The sequence below is a fragment of the Penicillium rubens genome (assembly GCF_028828025.1).
Source record: "Penicillium rubens strain IBT 27055 chromosome Unknown utg000004l_segment0_segment0, whole genome shotgun sequence".
NCBI classification, from domain to species: domain Eukaryota; kingdom Fungi; phylum Ascomycota; class Eurotiomycetes; order Eurotiales; family Aspergillaceae; genus Penicillium; species Penicillium rubens.
Window position 1 is genome coordinate 3,147,515 of NW_026890602.1, and position 22,277 is coordinate 3,169,791.

At 52.6% G+C, this 22,277-nt stretch overlaps 2 protein-coding genes across 2 annotated transcripts; one reads left to right on the top strand and one right to left on the bottom strand.

The window, feature by feature from the left end:
- Positions 1–1,335: 1,335 nt before the first annotated feature.
- On the top strand, positions 1,336–19,871 carry nrps1 (uncharacterized protein; the record flags this gene model as incomplete). The annotated part of the gene is made up of 8 exons (XM_061215365.1): positions 1,336–1,818; positions 1,891–2,307; positions 2,374–2,676; positions 2,731–14,335; positions 14,387–14,766; positions 14,818–15,478; positions 15,527–17,142; positions 17,193–19,871. 8 exons carry the CDS (start codon positions 1,336–1,338, stop codon positions 19,869–19,871), a joined length of 18,144 nt encoding a protein of 6,047 aa, XP_061067877.1.
- Positions 19,872–20,473: 602 nt separating this feature from the next.
- Positions 20,474–22,253, bottom strand: N7525_011145 (MFS transporter; the record flags this gene model as incomplete). The annotated part of the gene is made up of 4 exons (XM_061215366.1): positions 20,474–21,319; positions 21,367–21,790; positions 21,856–21,877; positions 21,929–22,253. The coding sequence occupies 4 exons, from the start codon at positions 22,251–22,253 to the stop codon at positions 20,474–20,476; spliced, it is 1,617 nt and encodes a 538-aa protein (XP_061067878.1).
- Between the last annotated feature and the right edge of the window lie 24 nt (positions 22,254–22,277).

A 22,277-nucleotide genomic window follows, 5' to 3' on the forward strand; every position in this document is an offset into this window, starting at 1 on the left:
GGGAGATCCGAAGTACGAAGGGCGTGATAACCTCAGCTCGGGGATCAAACCCAACAATCAGCTTTGGTCTTTTGCTTGACTCCTGAACCTCCAAAAACTCACCACATCCAAGACACGATCATGTCAGATCAGATCCCGGCAAATTAACTTTCCCATCTCGATCACCGGACAGGATCGACATTTCCACTACACCCTCACTGCGGTAGTGCCTGAACTGCGCGGTAAATCCTCGTTCGTCCCGTCCTAGCTCGCCACACCTTACTGATGCAGGACCCCAGTTCTCGGGTTGCCATGCCATGCGTTCCCATCACCAGAGCTTCCAGACTAGAGGTGAGCGTGGAGCAACTAATCCGGGGTCAGTGCCATGTGCGCATCCGGCGGTGTACATCGTAACCTATAACCGCCGCACGAGGCTCGTATATCATCTGTGGCGATGCCATGCATCGAGCCAAAGCCTATACCCGCAGTATGAAGTGAGGGCATAGGCTCTCTCCCATTTGAGAATATGTACCTGTTCGCCCAGCTCGCTCTAACCGAGCTCGACATGGGACAGCGAAGCAGACAGCAGTGTCAGCATTGCAACCTCGTAAGCTTCAGGGGAAAGTGAAACTGTAGATGGTAGCGCCACCCAATATGAACAAGATTCCGGGTCAAACGCCTCATGTCCCTGAAGGCTCTGAACTACTATTCCCACGTTCCAGACCGCAAGGGTTCCTGATCGGGGGAATTGCTCCCAGTTGGAAGAATAGTACTCCGGTGTACCGAGTACAGAGAGACAGAGGGAGAGACCTTTCCCCTGCATGATGACCTGTTTGTATTAGTTCGAGTGAGGTACTTTCCCAAGGGTTACCTTGGCAGTTCAAAATAGAAAATACGAAATTCGACACGGCAACTCGGGAAAAAAAAAATAGAAAAAAGAAAAGAAAAAAGAAAAGCAGAGAAGAGTGTCTGACTTGGTTCCACAGGGGGGCCAAGTACACACCTGATCCACGTATTGTCTCTCGCCCTCTCCCTTCCATCTAGATCCCATGCAAGGAATATGGCGTCTATTACTGGATTCTGGAGAGAGGTGTGGCCCATGCAGCCCCCGGCGGAGGTGGCTATTTTCGATTGTAAGGGTAATCATACGTATTTTCCAGGAATAGAAAAAAATACTTGTACTTAGTTCTTTAAAATAAGACGAGACCGTCCGAGTTCGCGGGCGCACTTGAACCACCGTCGAATTAATACTGTCGTTCATCCTTCGTACCTTAGGCCCACACATACACATCCTCTCCATCGACCGAACACGAAACGAAACATAGACGGCTTGGTACTATCCAGCCATTAGACATCATGGCTCAATCCACCAAGTGCTATCTTCCTCGGTTCGCTTCGACGGTTGACGGGCCTAAACGCCCAGTCTCGATGAAGACGAGACCCACGGCTGCTCAGCATGCGCAGTTATTAACCGCATGGAACGAAGGCCGTCTGGACCCCATCCTACGAGCCACCTGGGCTCTCTTGTTGCACTACTATATCCGCTCCGAGGATATATGCTTCGGTTACCAACATCTCGAGGGCGACTCGCGCTCTCCCAAATCATCTGTACAGCGTTCTACCGTCAACATTTCGACGATCCGCATATCCATCAACGACAACGACTCTCTCAAAGCAATTGTAGATAAGGTGCGCGCAAACAGTGCGATTCGCCAGAACAATGGAAGCCCCGAGGCTTCCGAGGCATATCTTCCTTTCAACACCATCTTCATGCTGCGCACATACGACCCGCCTGCTTCTCCTTCAAAACCTATTCTGGCGACAGCTATTCCGGACGAGGTGAGTTTGCCCCGCAAGCTGGCGACGGGGGTCTCCTGTAGACAAGAACGGCGTTGGGCTAACAATGCGCAGTGTCAAGTCCGTCTTCATGTCAAGGTGCTGCGTGGAGACATCAGCATCTTCCTCGAATGGCGCAAGGGTGACATGTCCGGGGAACAGATGAAGAGTATCGCAAACATTTTTGAGCAGTTGCTTGCCAAAGTGCTTTCTGCCGAGAACACCGCTATTAGCCAGCTTAATTTGTTCTCGGAGAACGACTGGCAACGCATCCGCAAGTGGAATTCCACTACTCCACAGCTTCACGATCGCTGCATTCACGAGGCCATCCACGATCAAATGTTGAGCGGACCTGATCGTGAGGCTGTGTGTGCGTGGGATGGAAGTTTGACGTTCGCCGAGTTGGATCACCAAGCGTCGAAGCTTGCATGCTATCTTCGCATGCAGGGAGTCGGGCCGGAAATCCGCGTGGCTTTGTGTTTTGATAAATCGGTTAGTCGCATGTTCCATGAATGGTGCAGCATTAATTGTGAGGTATGTGATGTACTGACTGCGCAGAAATGGAATATCGTTGCAATGCTTGGCGTGATGAAAGCCGGGGGAGCCTTCGTCCCATTGGACCCAAGTCACCCAACTTCCCGACTGCAAGGTCTCATCCAATCGGTTGAGGCACCGGTTGTGCTGTGCTCTCAGCATCTTGCCGATAAACTTCGTCCGATCGTAAAGACTTTAATACCCCTCTGTGCTGATACTCTCGATCCTCTGTCGGACCCCACCGACAGTGTCAATCTTGCATCTGGTGTCACAAGTCAAAATGCGGCTTATGTTCTGTTTACCTCTGGATCAACAGGAGAACCCAAGGTTAGACTTTTATTAAAATATAATTTACTCGAATAGCTGACTCATGATTTACAGGGGACTCTCTTGGAGCACCGCGCGTTCCTGTCCGGGGCGATGGTGCATGGACCCGGGCTGCGCATTTATCGCGACTCGCGATGCCTTCAATTTGCCGCCCACACATTCGATGCTAGTTTAGCCGAGACATTGACGCCGCTCATTCATGGTGCGTGCGTGTGCATTCCGAGCGAGGAAGCTCGGCTCAACGATATTGTGAGCACCATCAACGAGATGCGAGTCACCCAAGCTTGCTTCACCCCGTCATTCATCGGCTTTATTGAAATCGAGAGCGTTCCAGGACTGGAGAGTTTGGTCCTGGCCGGGGAGGCAATGTCGCAGTCACAGCTGACTACCTGGTCCAAAATCAAACTGGTCAATGGTTATGGACCTACCGAGGCCAGCGTGGCGTCCGTCCTCAACTCCAATGTTACACCTGACACCGATTGCAAAGATATCGGACTGCCTATTGGTGTAAGAGCTTGGCTGGTGAACCCTGATAACCACGATGAACTGGTCCCCGTGGGCTGCCCTGGAGAACTACTTTTGGAAGGCCCACCCCTGGCCCGGTGCTACGTGAATAATCCCCAAAAGACAAACGAATCATTCATCTACGACCCTGCTTGGACTACATTGGACCCTGAAACTGGCTCGAATCGTAGATTCTACAAGACAGGTGATCTCGCCAGGTACAACTCCGACACTGGTGCCCTGAACTACGTCGGTCGCAAGGATACACAGGTCAAGGTTCACGGACAACGGATCGAGCTCGGCGAAATTGAGAATCAGCTCAGCAAAGATTCGAACGTCACTCATTGCTCTGTCTTTTTCCCCAAGACTGGGTTTTCCAAGGGACGCCTGGCGGCAGTTGTGTCGTCCACTGGTTTGCTTGCGGAACAGTCTGATTCGGACTTGGAACCTCTACGACTAGTCCCCGCCTCGAAAAAGGCTGAGCTTGTCCCTGGCATCCGAGAGCGTCTATCAGCTCGCCTCCCCACTTACATGGTCCCTGCGGTGTGGTTGTGTGTCGAAGCTCTGCCACTTCTGCCATCAGGGAAGCTAGACCGCAAGGGCATTTCCACTTGGGTCGCCGGTATGGAGAGCGATCCGGATCTTCAGAACGGTACCTCCGCTGCAATTGTCGACGCAGAAGCCTCACAGCCCGCCAACGACAGAGAGGAAGCTTTAGCCGCTGTATATAGCCGTGTCCTCAACATTCCCCAGAACCAGCTCAATTTGAATGAGAGCTTCCTCGCCCTCGGTGGTGATTCGATCGCAGCTATGACATGTATCGGTCTATGTAAGAAGCGAGGGTTTGCCCTCTCTGTACAGGAGCTACTTCGGAGCAAATCAATCCGCGACCTCGCAACTCGCGCAAAGACGATTGATCACCTTACGACTTACGAAGAAGCTGTTGACGAACCGTTCAGCCTGTCCCCCATCCAGAGCCTTCACTTCGGTGTACGCAAGGAGGGCCAAGGCCACTTCAATCAAGGAATCCTGACTCGCTTGAATAAACCCGTCGACGAAAGGACCCTCCGCAAGGCTGTCGAAACGCTGGTATCTCGGCACTCCATGCTCCGTGCACGATTCACTGACACAGGTTTCGCGACGGCGTCCAGTCAACACATTACTCGCGATATCAAGGGATCTTACAGATGGCGAATGCACACTCTTGCCAACATGAACGAGGTCGAAACTCATGTCGCCGACAGCCAATCCTCTATCAACTGCTTTTCTGGGCCACTGCTGGCAGTGGATTATTTCTTGGTGAAGGGCCGGCCTAATGTCCTGTCAATGACAGCTCATCACTTGGTCGTCGACATTGTCTCTTGGAGAATTATTCTGGAAGATTTGGAAGACATCATTCTAAACCCCGAGAAGACTGGAACCAGTGATGGTTCGTTGCCTTTCCAGACCTGGTGCCGCCTGCAGAATGAGCACTGCAACACCCTACGTGCTGAGCACAAAGTTGCAACTGATGCTCTCGCTGTACCCGACTTTGGTTACTGGGGGCTCAAAGACACTCAAACTACTTATGGAGATGTGGATTGTGCCTCGTTTGAGATCGACCCAGCTCATACCAATGCTATTCTGCTGGAATGTCACAAAGCTCTTGGCACCGAGCCAATTGACTTATTCCTGGCAGCAATGCTCCACTCATTTGGCCGCGCTTTCCCCGATCGTTCTCTTCCAACGATCTACAATGAAGGCCACGGACGCGAAGTCTGGGACCCGTCCATTGATATTTCGCATACTGTTGGCTGGTTCACCATTCTGCACCCAATCTTTGTCTCAGCATACAAGTCAGACAGCCCCATTGATACCCTCATCCAGGTTAAGGATCTTCGCCGTCGCGTCACGGACAATGGCCGCGCAGATTTCACCAGCCGTGTACTCCCAGCTCAGGGCAATCAAGGGTCCAAGCACCCTCATCCCTTCGAGATGTCATTCAACTACGTTGGACAACACCGAGATCTACAAAGGAAGGATGGTCTCTTCCAACTTGTTGATCAGATGGCAGGAGAAGCTGGGCAAGGAGGCGGCGCCGCTGACTTCGGATCAGATACTCCCCGCTTTGGTCTGTTTGAGATCTCTGCGATGGTCGTGGCTGGGAAGGTTCGATTCAACTTCTCCTTTAACAAGTTCATGCAGCACCAGAATCGTATTCACCGATGGGTTTCCGAATGCCAGGAGCTGCTTGTAACCCTCTCTGAGCAGCTTCCGACCCTCGAGCCGCGTTTGACTCTCAGCTCGTTCCCAATGCTGTCGCTGACCTACCCTACCTTGGACAAGTTGCTCAATGAAAAGTTGCCTGCTATGGGTATTGAGTCCCCTGACTTTGTTGAGGATATCTATCCTTGTTCTCGCATGCAGCAGGGTATCCTACTTGGTCGCAAGCGAGATAGCTCCTACTATGCTGTCCACGACACCTTTGAAATTCGGGCCACTGGATCTGGCAAGCCAAACCTCGATCGCCTGGTCAATGCATGGCAGAAGGTCGTTTCTCATCATGCGATGTTCCGCACAATCTTCGTTGAGAACCTCACTCCTCGCGACCCCTTCTGCCAGGTCGTACTGAAGAGTTATGATGCTACTCCTGTTTTCTTGCAGTCTTCAGGGGAAAAGGACGTGCTGGCCACGTTTGACAAGGAAGACCCCAAGGATTACAGCGAGCCTGAACCAGCGTATCGTTTCTCTATTTGCCAGACACCCACTGGCAGACTGTTTGCTCGCATTGAGATCAGTCATGCGGCGATGGACGGTAACTCCATCTCCATCATTCTCCGTGACTTACAGCTCGCATATGCAGGCAGACTCGAGGAAAGCCCTCAGCCTTTGTTCAAGGATTATATCCAGTACATGCAGGATGCGCCGAACGAAGCTAGCATCAGCTACTGGCGTTCGTACTTGGATCAAGCTAAGCCGTGCCACTTCCCCGCCCTCACTGACGGCCAACAGTCAGCAAAGGCACTTCGGTCTATTCCTGTCAACTTTGGGGCCCTAGACGAACTCCAAACTGTCTGCGAGAAACGCGGAATCACTCTCGCAAATGTCTTCAATGCCGCATGGGGCCTTACTCTCCGCGCGTTCTGTGGATCCGACGATGTCTCCTTTAGTTACATGGCTTCCCTGCGTGATGTTTCTGCTGACGGCGTCCAGTGGGTGGTCGGACCAGTTATCAACCTTCTAATCTGTCGCATGAAGGTTGCCGATGATGCGAAGCTCAGTGATGTGCTACACCAAATCCAGAACGACTACATGGAAAGCCTTCCTTATCGTCACACTTCGCTCATCGAGATCCAGCATGCTTTGAAGCTGTCCGACACCAATTTGTTCAATTCCGGTGTCTCCTACCGCCGTCTTCCCAGTTCTAAGGATGCTGTCAGCAGCGAAATCGAGTGTGCTGAGGTTGGCTCAATTCACGATCCCGCCGAGTTCCCGGTATTCATCAACATCGAGGCCATGGATACCACGGCTCGCATTGACCTCAACTACTGGACTACGAATCTCTCTGATTCACAGGCTGCCAATGTGGCCAATACATACCTTCGATGCCTTGAGAACGTTGTGTCGAACATTGACTGTGAAATCCGCCAGCTAAACAACTTGAGCGAGGATAACCGTGCCCAGATCATGGCGTGGAACAGTAAGACTCACAAGCCCTTCGAAAAGTGCGCCCATCACGTTGTCCAAGAGATGGCCAAGAAGCGCTCTGATGCCTTGGCTGTAACTGCTTGGGATGGGAACTTGACTTACTCCAAGTTGGATCAATTCTCCTCCCGATTGGCAGGCTATCTTGTCACTTTCGGTGTCGGTCCCGGCACACTGATCCCCATCTGCTTCGAGAAGTCTATCTGGAACATAGTCTCCACATTGGCAATCATGAAAGCCGGTGGTGGCTGTATTCCAGTTGACACACCCGAGAGTCTCGCTGCTGTTGAGAACTGGATTGTCGACAACGCCGTCCAAGTCGCTCTGGCTTCCCCGGAGAAGGCTCACGTCCTCGAGGATGCCGTACCGTACGTCATCCCTGTAAGCGAGTCTCTTCTCGAGTACCTCGCGGACGAGGATCTCAACCCCGTGGCACAATCATCAGACGTCGCATACGTCGCTATGACTGCCGGTACCTCCGGCCCCGCTAAGAGTGTCGTCCTTGACCATTCAACTGTCATGACCCGAGCCGAGGCATTCGCTACCACCATGGCAATTGCCGATGTCTCCAGGACTCTGCAATTCGCACCCCATACATCCGATGCATTTATTGTCGAGGCATTCGCCACTTTCATGTGGGGTGGTTGCATTTGCATTCCGGCTGACATTGACCCTCTCAACTTGGCTGCCTGTATCAATGCGCTCCATGTTAATGTCGCGAGCATCACCCCGACAGCCGCAAGCTTCTTCTCCCCCAAGGATGTTCCGGGCCTGCGATCGATCGCCCTCGGCGGCGAAGTTGTGCCCCAGAGCGTGCTCGACCACTGGAAGACCGACGACCTCCAATTGCAGGTTTTGTATGGAACATGCGAGAGCTCAGCGGCCTCCTTCCATGTGTTCTGTTCTCAGGAGGAGCACGAGGCTGCGCTCATTGGAAAGAGCACGTCCTGTGTTTCATGGGTGGTTGACCCCTCCAACCACGAGAACCTTGTTCCGATCGGCTCTGTGGGAGAATTGGCCCTCGAGGGCCCTGTTATTGCCTCGGGCTACCTCGACGACCAGTCTGTAGAGACCAGTGACTTTTTCGAGAACGCTCCTTGGCTTTCTGGACAACGAGGAGGGCGTAAACACCGTCTTTTCAAGACCGGGGATCTTGTTCGGTACAAATCCGATGGCTCCCTCGTTTTCGTCGGCCGAAAGAATGATAAGAGTCAATCCGCCTTGGCTAGCGAGCTTATCCAGACTCAGACGCGCATCGATACATTCCTGGAAAAGAAGAAGTGTGTTGTGGAAAGCGTCCAGCTGCAACGTGGCGACATGAAGACAAATGCCCTTGTTGCTTTCGTGGTCTTCTCGGACACCATCCCAGTCACTTATGGGGACCGCGTCCTCCAGTCCGCAACGCCCGGAATGAAAGATGCCATGTCTAGCTTGCACGCTAGTCTGAGTACCAGTCTTCCTGGTAGCAAGGTTCCGAGTTTCTACATCCCCATTTCCTCCCTCCCCTTGACCGTCTCTGGAAAGCTAAACCGCCAGGCCCTCAAATTCGAAACACAAGCGCTCTCGAGCAGTGCTCTCGAGGCTTTCGACATTAAGCATTGGAACGGATCCAAGACTGGTAACCGGGCTGCACGGCAGGCCAGTCTCTCCGGGCCCAACATCGCTTTCTGGAAGGAGTATCTCGCCGACGTTGAGCCCTGCATTTTCCCGGCGCTCTCCCATGAAGCAAGCGCCAATGCCCGCTCCATTCGCACGCTCAACAAGCAGTCAGCCAACATCCATGCCTTCAGCAGATTGTCTGGCCTGCCTGTAGAAACTCTCTTCCAGTTCGCCTGGGCGGTTGTTCTCCGGTGGTACACTGGCTCAGACGATGTTTGCTTTGGATATTCCGCCGCAGCCTCCGAGACGAAATCGGAGGCCGATGGAGTTTCCACCTGCCGTTTCCTCGTACAGAACGAGCAAAAGCTGCAGGAGACTCTCCAAAAAGCAAAGAGGGACTGTGAGACCAGTGCATTGAATGTCGCTCCCTTGGACGCAGTCAAGCACCAGCTTGGACTCGATAACACAACGCTCTTCAACACCTCCCTGATTTACCGCACGGCTTCCAATCTCCCCAAGGGAAGTACCCGGGAGCCAAGCACCTCTAGTGCTTACAAGATCTTGGTTGAAGCTGAAGTCTCGCATTCGTACGCCGAGATACACTTCACCTACTCCTCAGACACCCTTTCCTCCTTCCAGGTCAGCCATGTCATGGACATGTTTGACCAAGTCTTGGACGATTTGATAGCCCACAACCTCCGTGACCGCACCATAGGGGACGTCAATGTACTCCCTGAACGCTCAGTTCGTCGAATCCGCGATTGGAATGCCGCATCCCCTCCTAGAGTGGAGAAATGCGCCGACGAACTCATCCAGCAGCAGGCCCTCCTCCACCCCCGCGCCGAAGCCGTCTGCTCTTGGGACAAGAATTTCACCTATGGGCAACTTGAAATTGTGTCCAGTCGCCTGGCTCGTCATCTCTCCAGCCTTGGAGTCAAGCCCGAAGCCTTTGTGGTGTTGTGCTTCGAGAAGTCAGCTTGGGCTGTAGTGGCCCAGCTGGCTGTTCTCAAGGCGGGTGGAGCCTTCGTCTCGATTGACCCATCCCACCCCGATTCTCGACTGAAGATGCTTATCGATGAAATTGGCACTAACCTTGTCTTGTGCTCGTCCTCAGTCCACACCAAGGTTTCGAAACTGTGCACTAAATCATTCGCCGTCTGCCAGACTTCAATCTCCCAACTTCCTGATTCGCCTTTGGCTCTGCCCGGTGCTCGTCCTACTCCAAACAATGCTGCATATGCTATATTTACCTCTGGTACTACTGGAAAGCCCAAGGCAACTGTCGTCGAACATACTGCCCTTAGCACCACCGCGATCGCCATGATCGACGGCCTGCACATGAACTCCACAACCCGTGCTTTGCAGTTCTCTAACTACACCTTTGACGTTAGCATCTTGGAGATCATGATGATTCTCATGACTGGTGGCTGTGTCTGTATTCCCAGCGAGGATGAGCGGATGAACAACTTGGGTGGTGCCATCCGCCGAATGGAAGCCACCTACATCTCGGCACCTCCTGCCATTGTCAATACACTAGAGCCGAAAAACGTCCCTAGCCTCAAGGTCATTATCACAGGCGGCGAGAAGATGCCCGCCAACCATATTGACCGCTGGGCAGACCGGTGTGTCATCAATGCCTATGGTCCCTCCGAGGCGACAGTCGTTGCTACAGTTGGTGTCAAGGTTGATTGGGATGGAAACCGTGTCAACGATGACCCCACATCTATTGGAACATCTCCAAATTGCAGAGTCTGGATTGTCGATCCGAACAACTCCAACCGTCTGCTGCCCGTTGGCGCTGTCGGTGAGCTGATCCTTGAAGGAAGCAACATTGCCCGTGGATACCTTGCCAACGAGGAAAAGACGAAGGCCTCTTTCTTCGAGAATCCTGTGTGGAACCGTCATTCCGGCTTACAGGGCGTGTTCAAGCGGAACGATCGCATGTACCGTACTGGTGATCTTGTTCGCTACAACAGTGATGGCAGTCTGGCTTTCATCTCCCGCAAAGACACTCAGATCAAGTTCAACGGCCAGCGAATTGAACTGGAGGAGATTGAACAACAATGTATCCGCTGCCTACCTGAAGATTCTCAGGTTGCTGTTGACGTCGTTGTCCCCGAGGAACGGACCATCGCCAAGGGTCTCGCCGCATTCTTCACGGTTCATGACCCAGATTCCAACGGCGGCAGCAACGATCAATTTGCCCCCACGGTTCCTGGAGCCGATCCACTGCTCCTGCCTATCTCCATGTCCAACATGGATGCCATTCAGAAGTTGAAGGGCTCTCTGCCCGAACTCCTACCTCAGAGCATGATGCCTCGACTCTTCTTCCCTATCCGCAACTTGCCCTTCACTTCCTCGGGAAAGATTGACCGCCGAAGATTGCGGGCCATGGTACAAACCTTATCCAAGGATACTCTTAAGTCTTACATTACCCTCACCACCTCCGACAGACGGGAGATTTCCTCAGCTACCGGCCTCGAGATCAAGCTGGTGGCCCTTGTCGAAAAGACCCTCGAGCTTGAAGCTGGATCTGTGACCGTCGATGACAGCTTCTTCGGTCTGGGTGGTGATTCCTTGTCCGCCATGAACCTCGTCGGCGCTGCTCAAGCAGAAGGCATCGCACTCACCGTCTCGGGCATCTTCAATTCCCCGATATTGGTTGACATGGCCAAGAGCTGCGTCGTGTCTGACGGCCCTGCTGAAGTTAAGAAAGAAGATATCAAGGCATTCTCATTGCTGCCCTCTGGAGTCTACCTCGAAAATCTGATGGATGAAGTCACCGACAGCTGCGAAGTGTCCAAGGACCTTATCAGCGATATTTACCCATGCAGCGCTGTGCAGGAGGGTCTTCTCACGCTCTCTATCAAGCATAACGGTGCTTATGTTGCTCAGCCCTCGTTCCGTCTTGCTGCTGGCATTGATGTCGGTAAATTCAAACAGGCCTGGCAGCAAACGGTGTCAGACTTGGAAATCCTTCGCACTCGCATTGTCCACACTGAAGCTATGAACTTTGCTCAAGTTGTCCTCAAGGATGGCCCCATCTCCTGGGTCGAAGCAGAGTCGTTCGATTCTCTGCCCAACGATTTCCTTCACCTTCCCAAGCAAAATGGAGCAGCTCTCACTGGTTACGCCATGGTGCATCCCCGTGGCTCGTCTGACAGCTACTTTGTGTGGTCTGTTCACCACGCCCTTTATGACGGCTGGAGTATTCCTCTGGTATTCCGCAAGGTCGAAGAGAACTACTTTTCCTCACAGCCCAAGCGCGCTGGCACCCCTTACAGTCTGTTCATCGACTATCTGGCTAAGAAGGATATGGAGGAGTCTGATGCTTTCTGGAAGTCTTACCTGACTGATCTGTCCAGCACTCCTTTCCCTCATAACAAGAACGCTGTTCCTGATGCCATGCGTGCTGGCAACACCCAGTATCACAACATGAAACTTTCCCGCACCCGCAACAGCGTCGACTTTACGATCCCCGTCCTCATGCGCGCTGCATGGGCAATTGTCATTGCTACACACACTGCCTCCGGTGATGTGTGCTTCGGCGAGACTCTGTCGGGTAGAAATATCGATCTCCCCGGTGTTGCAGATATTGCTGGTCCTGTTCTGACCACTGTCCCCACCCGAGTCCAGGTTGACAATGCTATGTCCACTATGCAGTACTTGCAGAAGATCCACCAGTCGACCACCGAGATGATCCCACATTTGCACTCTGGTCTTCAGCGTATCCGGCAACTGAACAAGGATACCTCCGAGGGTTGCAATTTCCAAAACTTGCTTGTGATCCAGCCAGGCGATGGCGAACTCGACAACAAGATCTGGATCGACGAGAAACGTGAAACAAGCGAAGACTTCTTCACTCACCCCCTTGTTGTGGAATGTGGAATCACGAAGACAAGCATCTCCTTCACCGTTCACCACGATGAGCTTGTCATCAGCGGATGGCACACCAAGCGACTTACCGAACAATTTGCACATGTTCTGCAGCAGTTGATTGCCTTGCCTAAGAACAGCACGAGCAAGCTCGAAGATTTGGAGGTCGTAAGCCCCGAGGACAAGGCTGAAATTGGTACATGGAACGAGCGCATTCCCCTCACAGTGGAACGAACCGTCCAAGATTTCATTCGTGAGAAGTCCGAGGAGACTCCGAATGCCCAGGCTGTATGTGCCTGGGATGGCGACATCACCTACAGAGAATTCTGGAACCTGGCCTCTGGCTTTGCCAACTACCTTGTCTCTCGCGGAGTTGGCCCAGAAGTGTTTGTTCCGGTCTGTCTGGACAAGTCAGCTTGGGCAATGGTCACCCTTATCAGTATTCTCATCGCCGGTGGTGGGTACGTACCTTTGGATCCCTCCCACCCTACCTCGCGACACGAGGAAATCCTTGCCGACGTCGGTGCCAACATGATACTATGCACCCCCAACTATACAAACCGCTACAGTCGGGTTGTGAAGACTGTTATCCCCATCAGCAAGGAGACGATCAAGGCCTATGGCGCACTCAAGTCATCTTCCCGTCGCCGAACTGACGTCAAACCCACCAACATGGCTTATGCTCTATTCACCTCTGGGAGCACTGGTCGGGCCAAGGGAATTATTGTCGAGCACCGCAATGTGGTCAGCAGCATCATGGCATTCGCCCCGTGGGTACGCATGGATGAGACATCGAGAGTATTCCAATTCGCCTCCCTCACTTTTGATGCTGCTGTTATGGAGACTCTTGCGATTCTCATGCTCGGAGGTACCATATGTGTGCCCAGCGAAGATGACCGTCTCAACGATGTTGCGGGCGCAATTCGTCGACTCAATGTCACTTGGACGTTCCTCACCCCTTCGATTGCAAGCATCATTGAGCCATCCTCAGTGCCTTCTCTCAAGCACCTCGTTTGTGGTGGAGAGAAGATGTCTAATGAAGTCATCACCAAGTGGGCCAATTCTGTTCACCTCATGAATGGGTACGGACCGACCGAGACCTGTGTCTTTGCTGTGATCGACAATGCAGTGGCCACTAACCGTGATCCCGGGCGTATCGGTTACGGTATTCCCAGCACTCTCACTTGGATTGTTGACCCCGACAACCATGATCGGCTGACTCCTCTGGGCGCAGTCGGTGAACTTGCACTTGAAGGTGCTCCGTTGGCCAGAGAGTACCTCAAAAACCCCGAGAAAAACGCAGAAGCATTCACTTCGGACCCTGCCTGGATCAAGGACTTCACCCCTGCGATCCCGGGTCCTCGCCGAATCTACAAGACTGGCGATCTTTGCTACTACAACCCTGACGGATCAATTCAGTACATCAGCCGGAAGGATCACCAGGTCAAATTGCATGGCCAGCGGATGGAGCTTGGTGAGATCGAGCATCGCCTCTCTGAAGATGCTCTTACCCGCCACGCTGTCGTCGTGCTCCCCAAGAACGGCCCGCTTAAGCAGCGCCTGGTCACTGTGATGTCTTTGAACAGTGTGGCAGCTGATACCAAGCTTATTTCTGACAAGCCCTGTGAGCTTGTTGACGAGAATGAGCTTGAGCGCCACGCTTACAACGAGCTGGTCGAAGTGCAGAAGAATCTTGAGAACCAGCTGCCCATTTACATGGTTCCGCAGACTTGGGCTCTCATTAAGAAGCTTCCCATGCTCGTTTCGGGAAAGCTCGACCGGAAGAAGATCACTGCTTGGGTTGAGGATATTGATGATGCATCCTACGAGCGTATCATGGCCGATTACGATCGCATCAAGCGTGGCAAGATCGAGGAGAAGCCGCAAGAAAAGGAAGAGAAGCATGGATCGCTCAGCATTATCCGCGAGATCTTTGCACAAGTGTTGAATATCTCCCTACAGAAGGTCAACGTCGATCGCTCCTTTGTCAGCTTGGGTAAGTATCCCGTCATTCCAAAGCATTGAATATACTAACCGGTTCTCACAGGCGGCGACAGCATCACTGGAATGGCTGTCATTTCTCGCGCTCGCAAACAAGGACTTGTCGTGACACTACACGACATTCTGCAGAGCAGATCACTGAAGGAACTTGCTCAAACTGCCAGCTCCAAGGCGCCTGTTTCACAGCGCGAAGAGAAGTCTGGTGATGGTTTCGCACTCTCTCCTGTCCAAAGGCTCTACTTCCAGAGCTCGGACTCGTTCAAGGGCGCCGCTCGCTTCAACCAAAGCATGACTGTTCGCATCGCTCGTCGTTGTGAGGGTGAGGTCCTCAAGCGCGCCGTCAAGGCTGTTATTGGCCAGCATGCCATGTTCCGCGCGCGCTTCAGCACATCTAGTGACGGCACTTGGCAACAGAAAACTGCAGCGGTAGGCTCCCTACAAATCCCTGATCGAACATTTTCTAACTCAACCTCACAGGAGGTCGATGAATCTTTCCAATTCCGCGTTCACTCTGTGGCCGATATCCGTGGGATGGTTCCAAAGATTGCTGAGAGTCAAAATTGTCTCGATCCTCTCAATGGACCTATTCTTGCAGCCGACTTGTTTAACCTTCGCACCGGTGGTCAGGTCTTATTCCTCGTCGCTCACCATCTCTGCATTGACATGGTATCATGGCGCATCGTGCTCCAGGACCTCGAAGAGCTCGTTGTCTCTGGATCTCTTTCACTCGACAAAGCATTGTCCTTCCAAAGCTGGTGTGCCATGCAGACGGAGAGAGCCAAGATACAGGATGCGACTATTTCTCTGCCTTTCACTCCTGAGAAGCCGAGCTTGCTTTACTGGGGCATGCAAGGTTCACCCAATGTTTACGGAGACATCAAGATGGAATCCTTCATGTTGAGTGAGGATACTACCAAATTCATCCTGGATGGCTGCCACAGTGTCTTCCGGACTGACACTGTCGACATTTTGCTGTCTGCCATCATTTATTCCTTCGGTCGCACCTTCACTGATCGCAGGGTGCCAACTATTTACAACGAAGGACATGGCAGAGAAGCCTGGGAAGCCGACATTGATCTTTCCAGAACAGTTGGCTGGTTTACCACAATGGCCCCTTTGCTAGTGGACTCCGAAGCTCGTAAGTTTCCCATACCTCATCTTGTTGACAGACAGCTGACACAACAAGGTGCCCTCAACGACATTATCAAGCGTGTGAAGGACACCAGGAGGAAGATCGCAGACAATGGGCGTCCTTACTTCGCCAAAAACCTGCTTCAAGACCAGGGTTCCGATTTCCCTGTCCCGTTAGAAATCCTGTTCAATTACCTGGGTAAGATGCAGCAACTTGAGCGAGCTGATTCGCTATTCCATCACCATGGTAGCGTCTTTGACAGCTCGGACTTTGCTGTCGCAGGTGACATGGGCCCCCAGACTGCTCGTTTCGCCCTCTTCGAGGTATCCGCCATTGTCATCAAAGAACGCCTTAATGTTGCTTTCACCTACAACAACAAAATGCAGCATCAGGGCTCTATTCGCCGCTGGATTCTCCAATGCAAGCAGACCCTCGATAAGGATATCCTCACCCTCAAAACGGCCACTCCAGAGCCCACTCTCAGCGACTACCCCCTCCTCCCAATTAACTATCACGGCCTCCAGATGCTCACTGCCAGCACCTTCCGCAAGGCCGGCATTCGGAACAAGGACGACGTCGAGGACATATATCCCTGCTCTCCGATGCAGGAGGGACTCTTGCTCAGCCAGCTCCGCGATCCCAATGCGTACATGTTCCATACTGTGTTTGAGATCAAGGATGGCAAATCTGGCAAGGTCGACGCTGAGGGAGTTGCCCGCGCTTGGCAGGCCCTCGTCGACCGTCATCCTGTGCTCCGAACTATTTTCGTCGACAGCAACTACACGGGCGGATCCTTCGATCAACTGGTGCTCAAGAATCTTTCCGACAATATCTTACGCGTGCAATGCCAGGACTCACAGGTTGAGGAGAAGCTGGCTGCCATTTCCCTCCGTGACAGGAACGCAATGCGCCAAGCGAAGCTTTCTCATCAATTGACAGTTTGCAAAACGAACACCGGACGTGTAATTCTCAAGCTGGAGATGAACCATGCCATCATCGACGGTGGCTCGGTGGATGTACTCCTCCGTGACCTGACTCTCGCCTACGAGCGAAAAATTGCCGAGGGTTCAGGACCTCTCTTCAGCGACTACATCAAACTCATCAGGACTCAAAGCCATAGTGACGCACTCAGTCACTGGAAGGAATACCTCGGCGGAGTTCACCCATGTCACCTCGCCCCATCGGCTGTGTTCGAAGCCAAGAGGGAACTAAAGGGTGTCAAGATGAACTTCCAGCGATTCCCTGAGTTGCTTAAATTCTGCGAGCGAAGCTCGGTGACTCTCGCTAACTTAACCCTTTCCGCTTGGGCCATCGTTTTGCGACAGTTCGTTGGGTCCGATGACGTTTGTTTCGGATATCTCTCTGCCGGTCGCGATGCCCCTGTCGATGGCATTCAGGACATGGTTGGAATCTTTATTAACATGCTTTGCTGCCGAGTCCAGTTCTCCGATCAGCAGACCCTGACGGATGTGTCCAAGAGTGTTCAGGATGATTATATTCGATGCATTCCCCACCAAAGCTGCTCTTTGGCGAGCATTCAGCATGAGCTTGGTTGGCAGGGACAGTCCCTCTTCAATACTACCTTGTCGATCCAGAACCACTCCGTTGCGGGTGGTCCCAAGGACAAGGGACTGTCCTTCGATCTTCAACATGCACATGACCCGAGCGAGGTGAGTATCCGTCCTATCAATGCGTCGGTTCAACTACTAACTAAATACAGTACGCGGTCACTGTGAACGTTGAGATTGCGCGAGGCCAGGAGGGTATTCTTTTGAGATACTGGAATGATATTGTGTCTGACGAGGAGGCACAGAGCCTGGCTGACACCATCGCCAAGGTGTTCACTGGCTTTATTGAGTCCCCGGCTGCGACTCTGTCGCAGTCCACATTCGCTTCTGAGGCTGAACCTGAGTCGGTGGATTGGGATCGCTCCCAAACCACACTGGCTGACAAGGCAAAGTCGACCGGAGAGGCTATTGACAGCAGTGCTATGCAGAAAATTATTGATGATCGTGTTCATGAGATTATTGGGCAGATGTTGAGAGAAGGAAAACTGACGGTGCCTCCCATTCGCACAGAAGGGTTGTCAAGCTATGGCGGTCACACTGATACCATAGCCGACTCACCGTACCAGTTAGGTATACAAGGAGCAGATGATTCGGGTGTTTGTTCGGCGACTTCCCGTTCCAGCGAGGATGGGATGTCGGTCGATGTGGAAAGGAAATTGTGGAATCTTTGGAGCACAGCTCTTGGCCTCTCACCTAACGTGGTGAGACACCAGGACAGCTTCTTCAAGTTGGGCGGTGACAGCATCACCGCCATGAAGATGGTCAGTGCCGCTCGTGAAGAGGGCCTGGTCCTTACTGTTGCAGATGTCTTCAACAATCCTGTCTTCGAGGACATGTTGACAACGGTGCGAGCCGCCAATGTCACTCAGCAGATGCTGAATGCCGATCTCAAGTCAGGCGGCCACAAGGAGGTTGACAGTGATTTACTCAATATCACCCCAACGACACTGGGGCCCAGCCCCTCTACCGAGAGCCTCGAGGTTCTCAAGCCATCGTGTGTCGATGATGCCGCGGTGCAGCGCGGTATCTGTCCCAAGGTTGGTGTATTCAAGGGTGGCATCGCCGATGTCCTCCCTGTCACTGACTTCCAGGCGATGTCTCTGACGGCGACTCTCTTCAAGTCTCGATGGATGCTTAACTACTTCTATCTTGAGGGCAACGGTCCCCTGGACCTGAGACGCCTTCGCGAGAGTTGCTTGAAGGTTGTCGCTGCATTTGATATTCTGCGCACAGTCTTTGTGTGCTTCCATGACCAGTTCTTCCAGGTCGTGCTGCGCAAGATCCGTCCCAGCATCTTCGTTTATGAGACGGACCGCGCTCTTGATGAATTCACCATGACCCTTCAACAGAGAGATCGTGAATACGGACCGCGCGAGGGCGAGCAGTACGTGCAGTTCTACGTTGTCAAGAAGAAGAACAGCGACCAGCACCGTATCATGATCCGCCTCTCTCACACTCAGTACGATGGAGTGTGCTTGCCAAAGATCATGGCTGCCATTAAGCACGGATATGAAGGCACCCCACTGCCTCCGGTTACCCCCTTCGCTGGTTACTTGCGACAGTTGCCAGGAACAATCACCCCGGACCATTACCGCCACTGGACGGACCTTCTCAAGGGCTCTCATATGACCCAAGTTGTCCGCAGACGCGGTACCAGCATGTTCCAGAACGTTGGAGCATTCACCGAGATCCACAGAAAGATTGAGATCTCGCCCACTGCCCTCGGAAATGTCACTATCGCAACTGTCATGCAGGCTGCCTGGGCCCTGGCCCTTGCCAAGCTCTCTGCTCAGTCTGATGTTATCTTTGGCCTGACTATCAGCGGCCGCAACGCCACAGTGCCCGGTATCGAGAGCACCGTTGGGCCCTGTGTCAATGTCATCCCGGTCCGCGTGAAGTTCGATGAGAAATGGACCGGTGTCGATCTATTCCGCTACCTCCAGGACCAACAGGTCTCCAACATGCCTTTCGAGTCCCTGGGCTTCCGCGAGATCATCAAGCAATGTACCGACTGGCCCGACTGGACCTACTTCACCACCTCAGTCTTCCACCAGAACGTCGACTACGAAGGAAACATGCAGCTCGACAACAACAAGTACCGCATGGGTGGTGTCGGCGTCAATGACAACCTAGCCGATCTCACCATGGTATCCCGTCCTTCCGGCGAACGAGGCCTCGATGTCACCCTCGGCTACTCCGAAAAGGGCCCTGTGATGCCATCGTTCGCATCCAAGGTTCTCGACATGGCCTGTGAGATTGCGCAATCCCTCGTCGCCAACCCAACCGCCTCCCTGCCCTCCGCCAGCATGCTACGCTCCCTGCCACCGCAGACAATCGACGATCAACCCCGACCAACAGACGAGCACTTCCTCAGCGCGCACCTCAAGTCGCGCTCCATCGCAGAGCTGCTCGTGCATTCAGACATTCTGTCTCGCTCGTGGCACCAGGTCCTGCCCAGTCGCACCACGACCGGCCCCGTCGACCCAGAAGCGGACAAACCCACCCACCAATCCGCCTTCCAGTTGGACTCGTCCTTCTTTGATCTCGGCGGTGACGTCTTCAATTTAGCCCAGCTTACCTGGCTCCTGGAGCAAGAGGGTCTCAAGGTTCGTCTGGAGGATCTTATTGAGCACCCCTCTTTCCTGGGCCAAATGGCCGTGCTGGCTTTGCATAACGCCAAGCACCAGGAGGATATGCCAACGGAGCTTCTTGCTACCGGTGCTGCACCGCCTGATCCTGTCGCTCGCATTGAAAAGAAGAAGACATGGTCCAAGGCCATGACCATAGCGAGAAAGTTGACTGGGCGAAACACGGTCACCAGTCGAGCTTGATACCATGATCAAGGTCGAATCCGCGAAGGAAATAGAGAAAAGCAAAAAAGGAAAAAAAAAAAAAAAAAAAAAAAAAAGAGAGAAAGCAAAAACAGGTGTTGGCCTCAAAGGCTAGACGAAACCCACCAAGAAAAACTCGCTTTCCTTTGTCATTTCTTATGCCTCTGCATGTTTATGTTGCATGTTTTGTATTATGGTCTTTGTACGGCTTTGGCTTTTTGGCTTTTTGGCTTTGGATTGGGTACATATGGCATTCAATCGTCTCTACTCACTATATTCTGTCTTTGTGTCTTGTTCACGTGTCTTTTCGTGTTTACTCTGCTATTTTTGTGCTTGCTGCTTCTTTGTTATACTCTAATACGCGGAAACTTGTCTATTGAATATTCTCCCTGTAGGAAAGTAAAGTAGAATCTTTAGACCAGATCCTGATATCATACTTTGTAAGAAATAATATGACTCAATCTGAGACGCTGAAACACCGAGGGTATAAATGCATGGGATGGACGTGTCAAAACAGAAACCAGGTCGTCATCTGATGTGCTCATAACCCAGTAGTAGAAAACATGTACAATAAAACCATACAGAATTAATCATGTCGAATCTTAAACCGAGTCTCGCGACCACGTCCCGCGTGCTCGAATCCGCTTCCCGAACTTATAGAACAAATATGGAATGGGAATGAGAGCAACAGAAATGAAGCCCAGCACGCTAGCAGCCCACGGAACACCAAGATTATGGAACATGGCAGCCGTGAAGAGCGGGAAACAGCCCGCGAACATCGAGCGCAGGAAAGTATTTGCCGCGATCGCGCTAGCAGAGTATTTCTGGAATGTATCAATGAGGTAGTTGAGAGCAGCTTGGAAGATGGTGAAAAAGCCTAAGCCCATCATGACCGCACCGATATTCGGACAGATCCAATGGATGTGTTTTGGGCTTGTCCAGCCGAAGACGAACATCCCACTTGCGAAGAGGACAGATCCGATCATCATGGGCGGAAGACGGGCTTCTGGGACGGGGCGGTTGTTGTTCGCTTTGAAGCGCTTTATGTAGAATTTCTGGTTGGCGAGGTTGATACCTCCGCCTATTAGGATTCCGACTAGGTATGCGAGGAAAGGGAGGGCGCCGACGACTTGGTTCCAGCCGCGGAGTTCCTGGAAGACGATTGGGAAGGCTGCTAGACTGAGATAGAGGATGCCGTAGACGAAGGATGCGTAGAGGGCGACGAGGAAGCAGATTGGGGTTGCGAGGAGTTGGAAGGGACGGACGAGGTACTTGTTGCCTATTTCTTTGAGAGTCACGTCCCATTCCTCGTGGCGTGCATGGAGGGCCCAGTTGCCGCTCTCGAAGCGGAGTCGACGGGCCTTGTAGACCAGCAGAACTGGTGGGTAGCTCTCATCGACGAAGAGGAGGTCCATGGTTAGGAAGAACATCATCATGATACCGGTGATCTGGTAGGTATTAGCATGAGTTCAACCCCACGCATGGAAAAACTCACATATTCAGTCCAGCGCCAGCCTAGATTGCTCTGCACGATGGCACCACCCGCGATAGGCCCGATGACAGGCCCGCCCACTACGGCCATGGCATAGCCGACAATGGCGGCGCCACGCTCTTCGGGGCTCCAGATATCACTTAGGACTCCGCCGGTGTTGGTAACAGGTGCCGAGCCGAAAAATCCCGTAAAGAATCTAGTGATCATAATAGTCTGGACGTCTTTTGCGGTGGCTGTTGCGAAGGAAAAGATCGCCGCGAGAAAGTATGGCGGTAGAACTGCCGTTTTGCGTCCATAGAGCTCAGACAGAGGTGCCCAGATCAACGGGCCCAATCCCAAGCCGAACAAAAGTAACGAGGTGCCGAGTGTAGCGACCTCATTCGAGATGCCGAACTCCTGGCTAATCTGTATCTGACCAGTGGAGTAGCTAGCAGTGTGATTAGTTTAACAATGCATAAACCTTGCAGCTAAAGCAAAATGAAATAGACATACATTGAACTGGCCCATGTCGAGCCTGCAATTGATAATTAGCGTTATTCCCCAACATTTCCCCGTGCGGACATACCCATAGTAGTTAATCCATACAACACCGTCGTGACAGCCTTCTTCTTGAAACCCCAGTTCAACGGCCTGTAAGGATCATCCGGCCCATCAAAATCGACAATGACATCGGGACTTGTCTTGGTGTGGGTGAGTGGATGATGGAATTTGGCCGTCTGGCCGGGCTCTCGACTCCGAATGCGCGAGACTATTGACTGCGTGCGCTGTTCAAAGGCCGAATAGCCCGATGCCGCGGTACTTTGCTTTTCCAAGGCTGCGATTTCATCCCCGTTGCGATGCGGTTCAATCTCTCCGGAATTGCGATAGTCATGTTCTGTCCGTTCGACCATTATCGACAATTCATCGGAATGTCG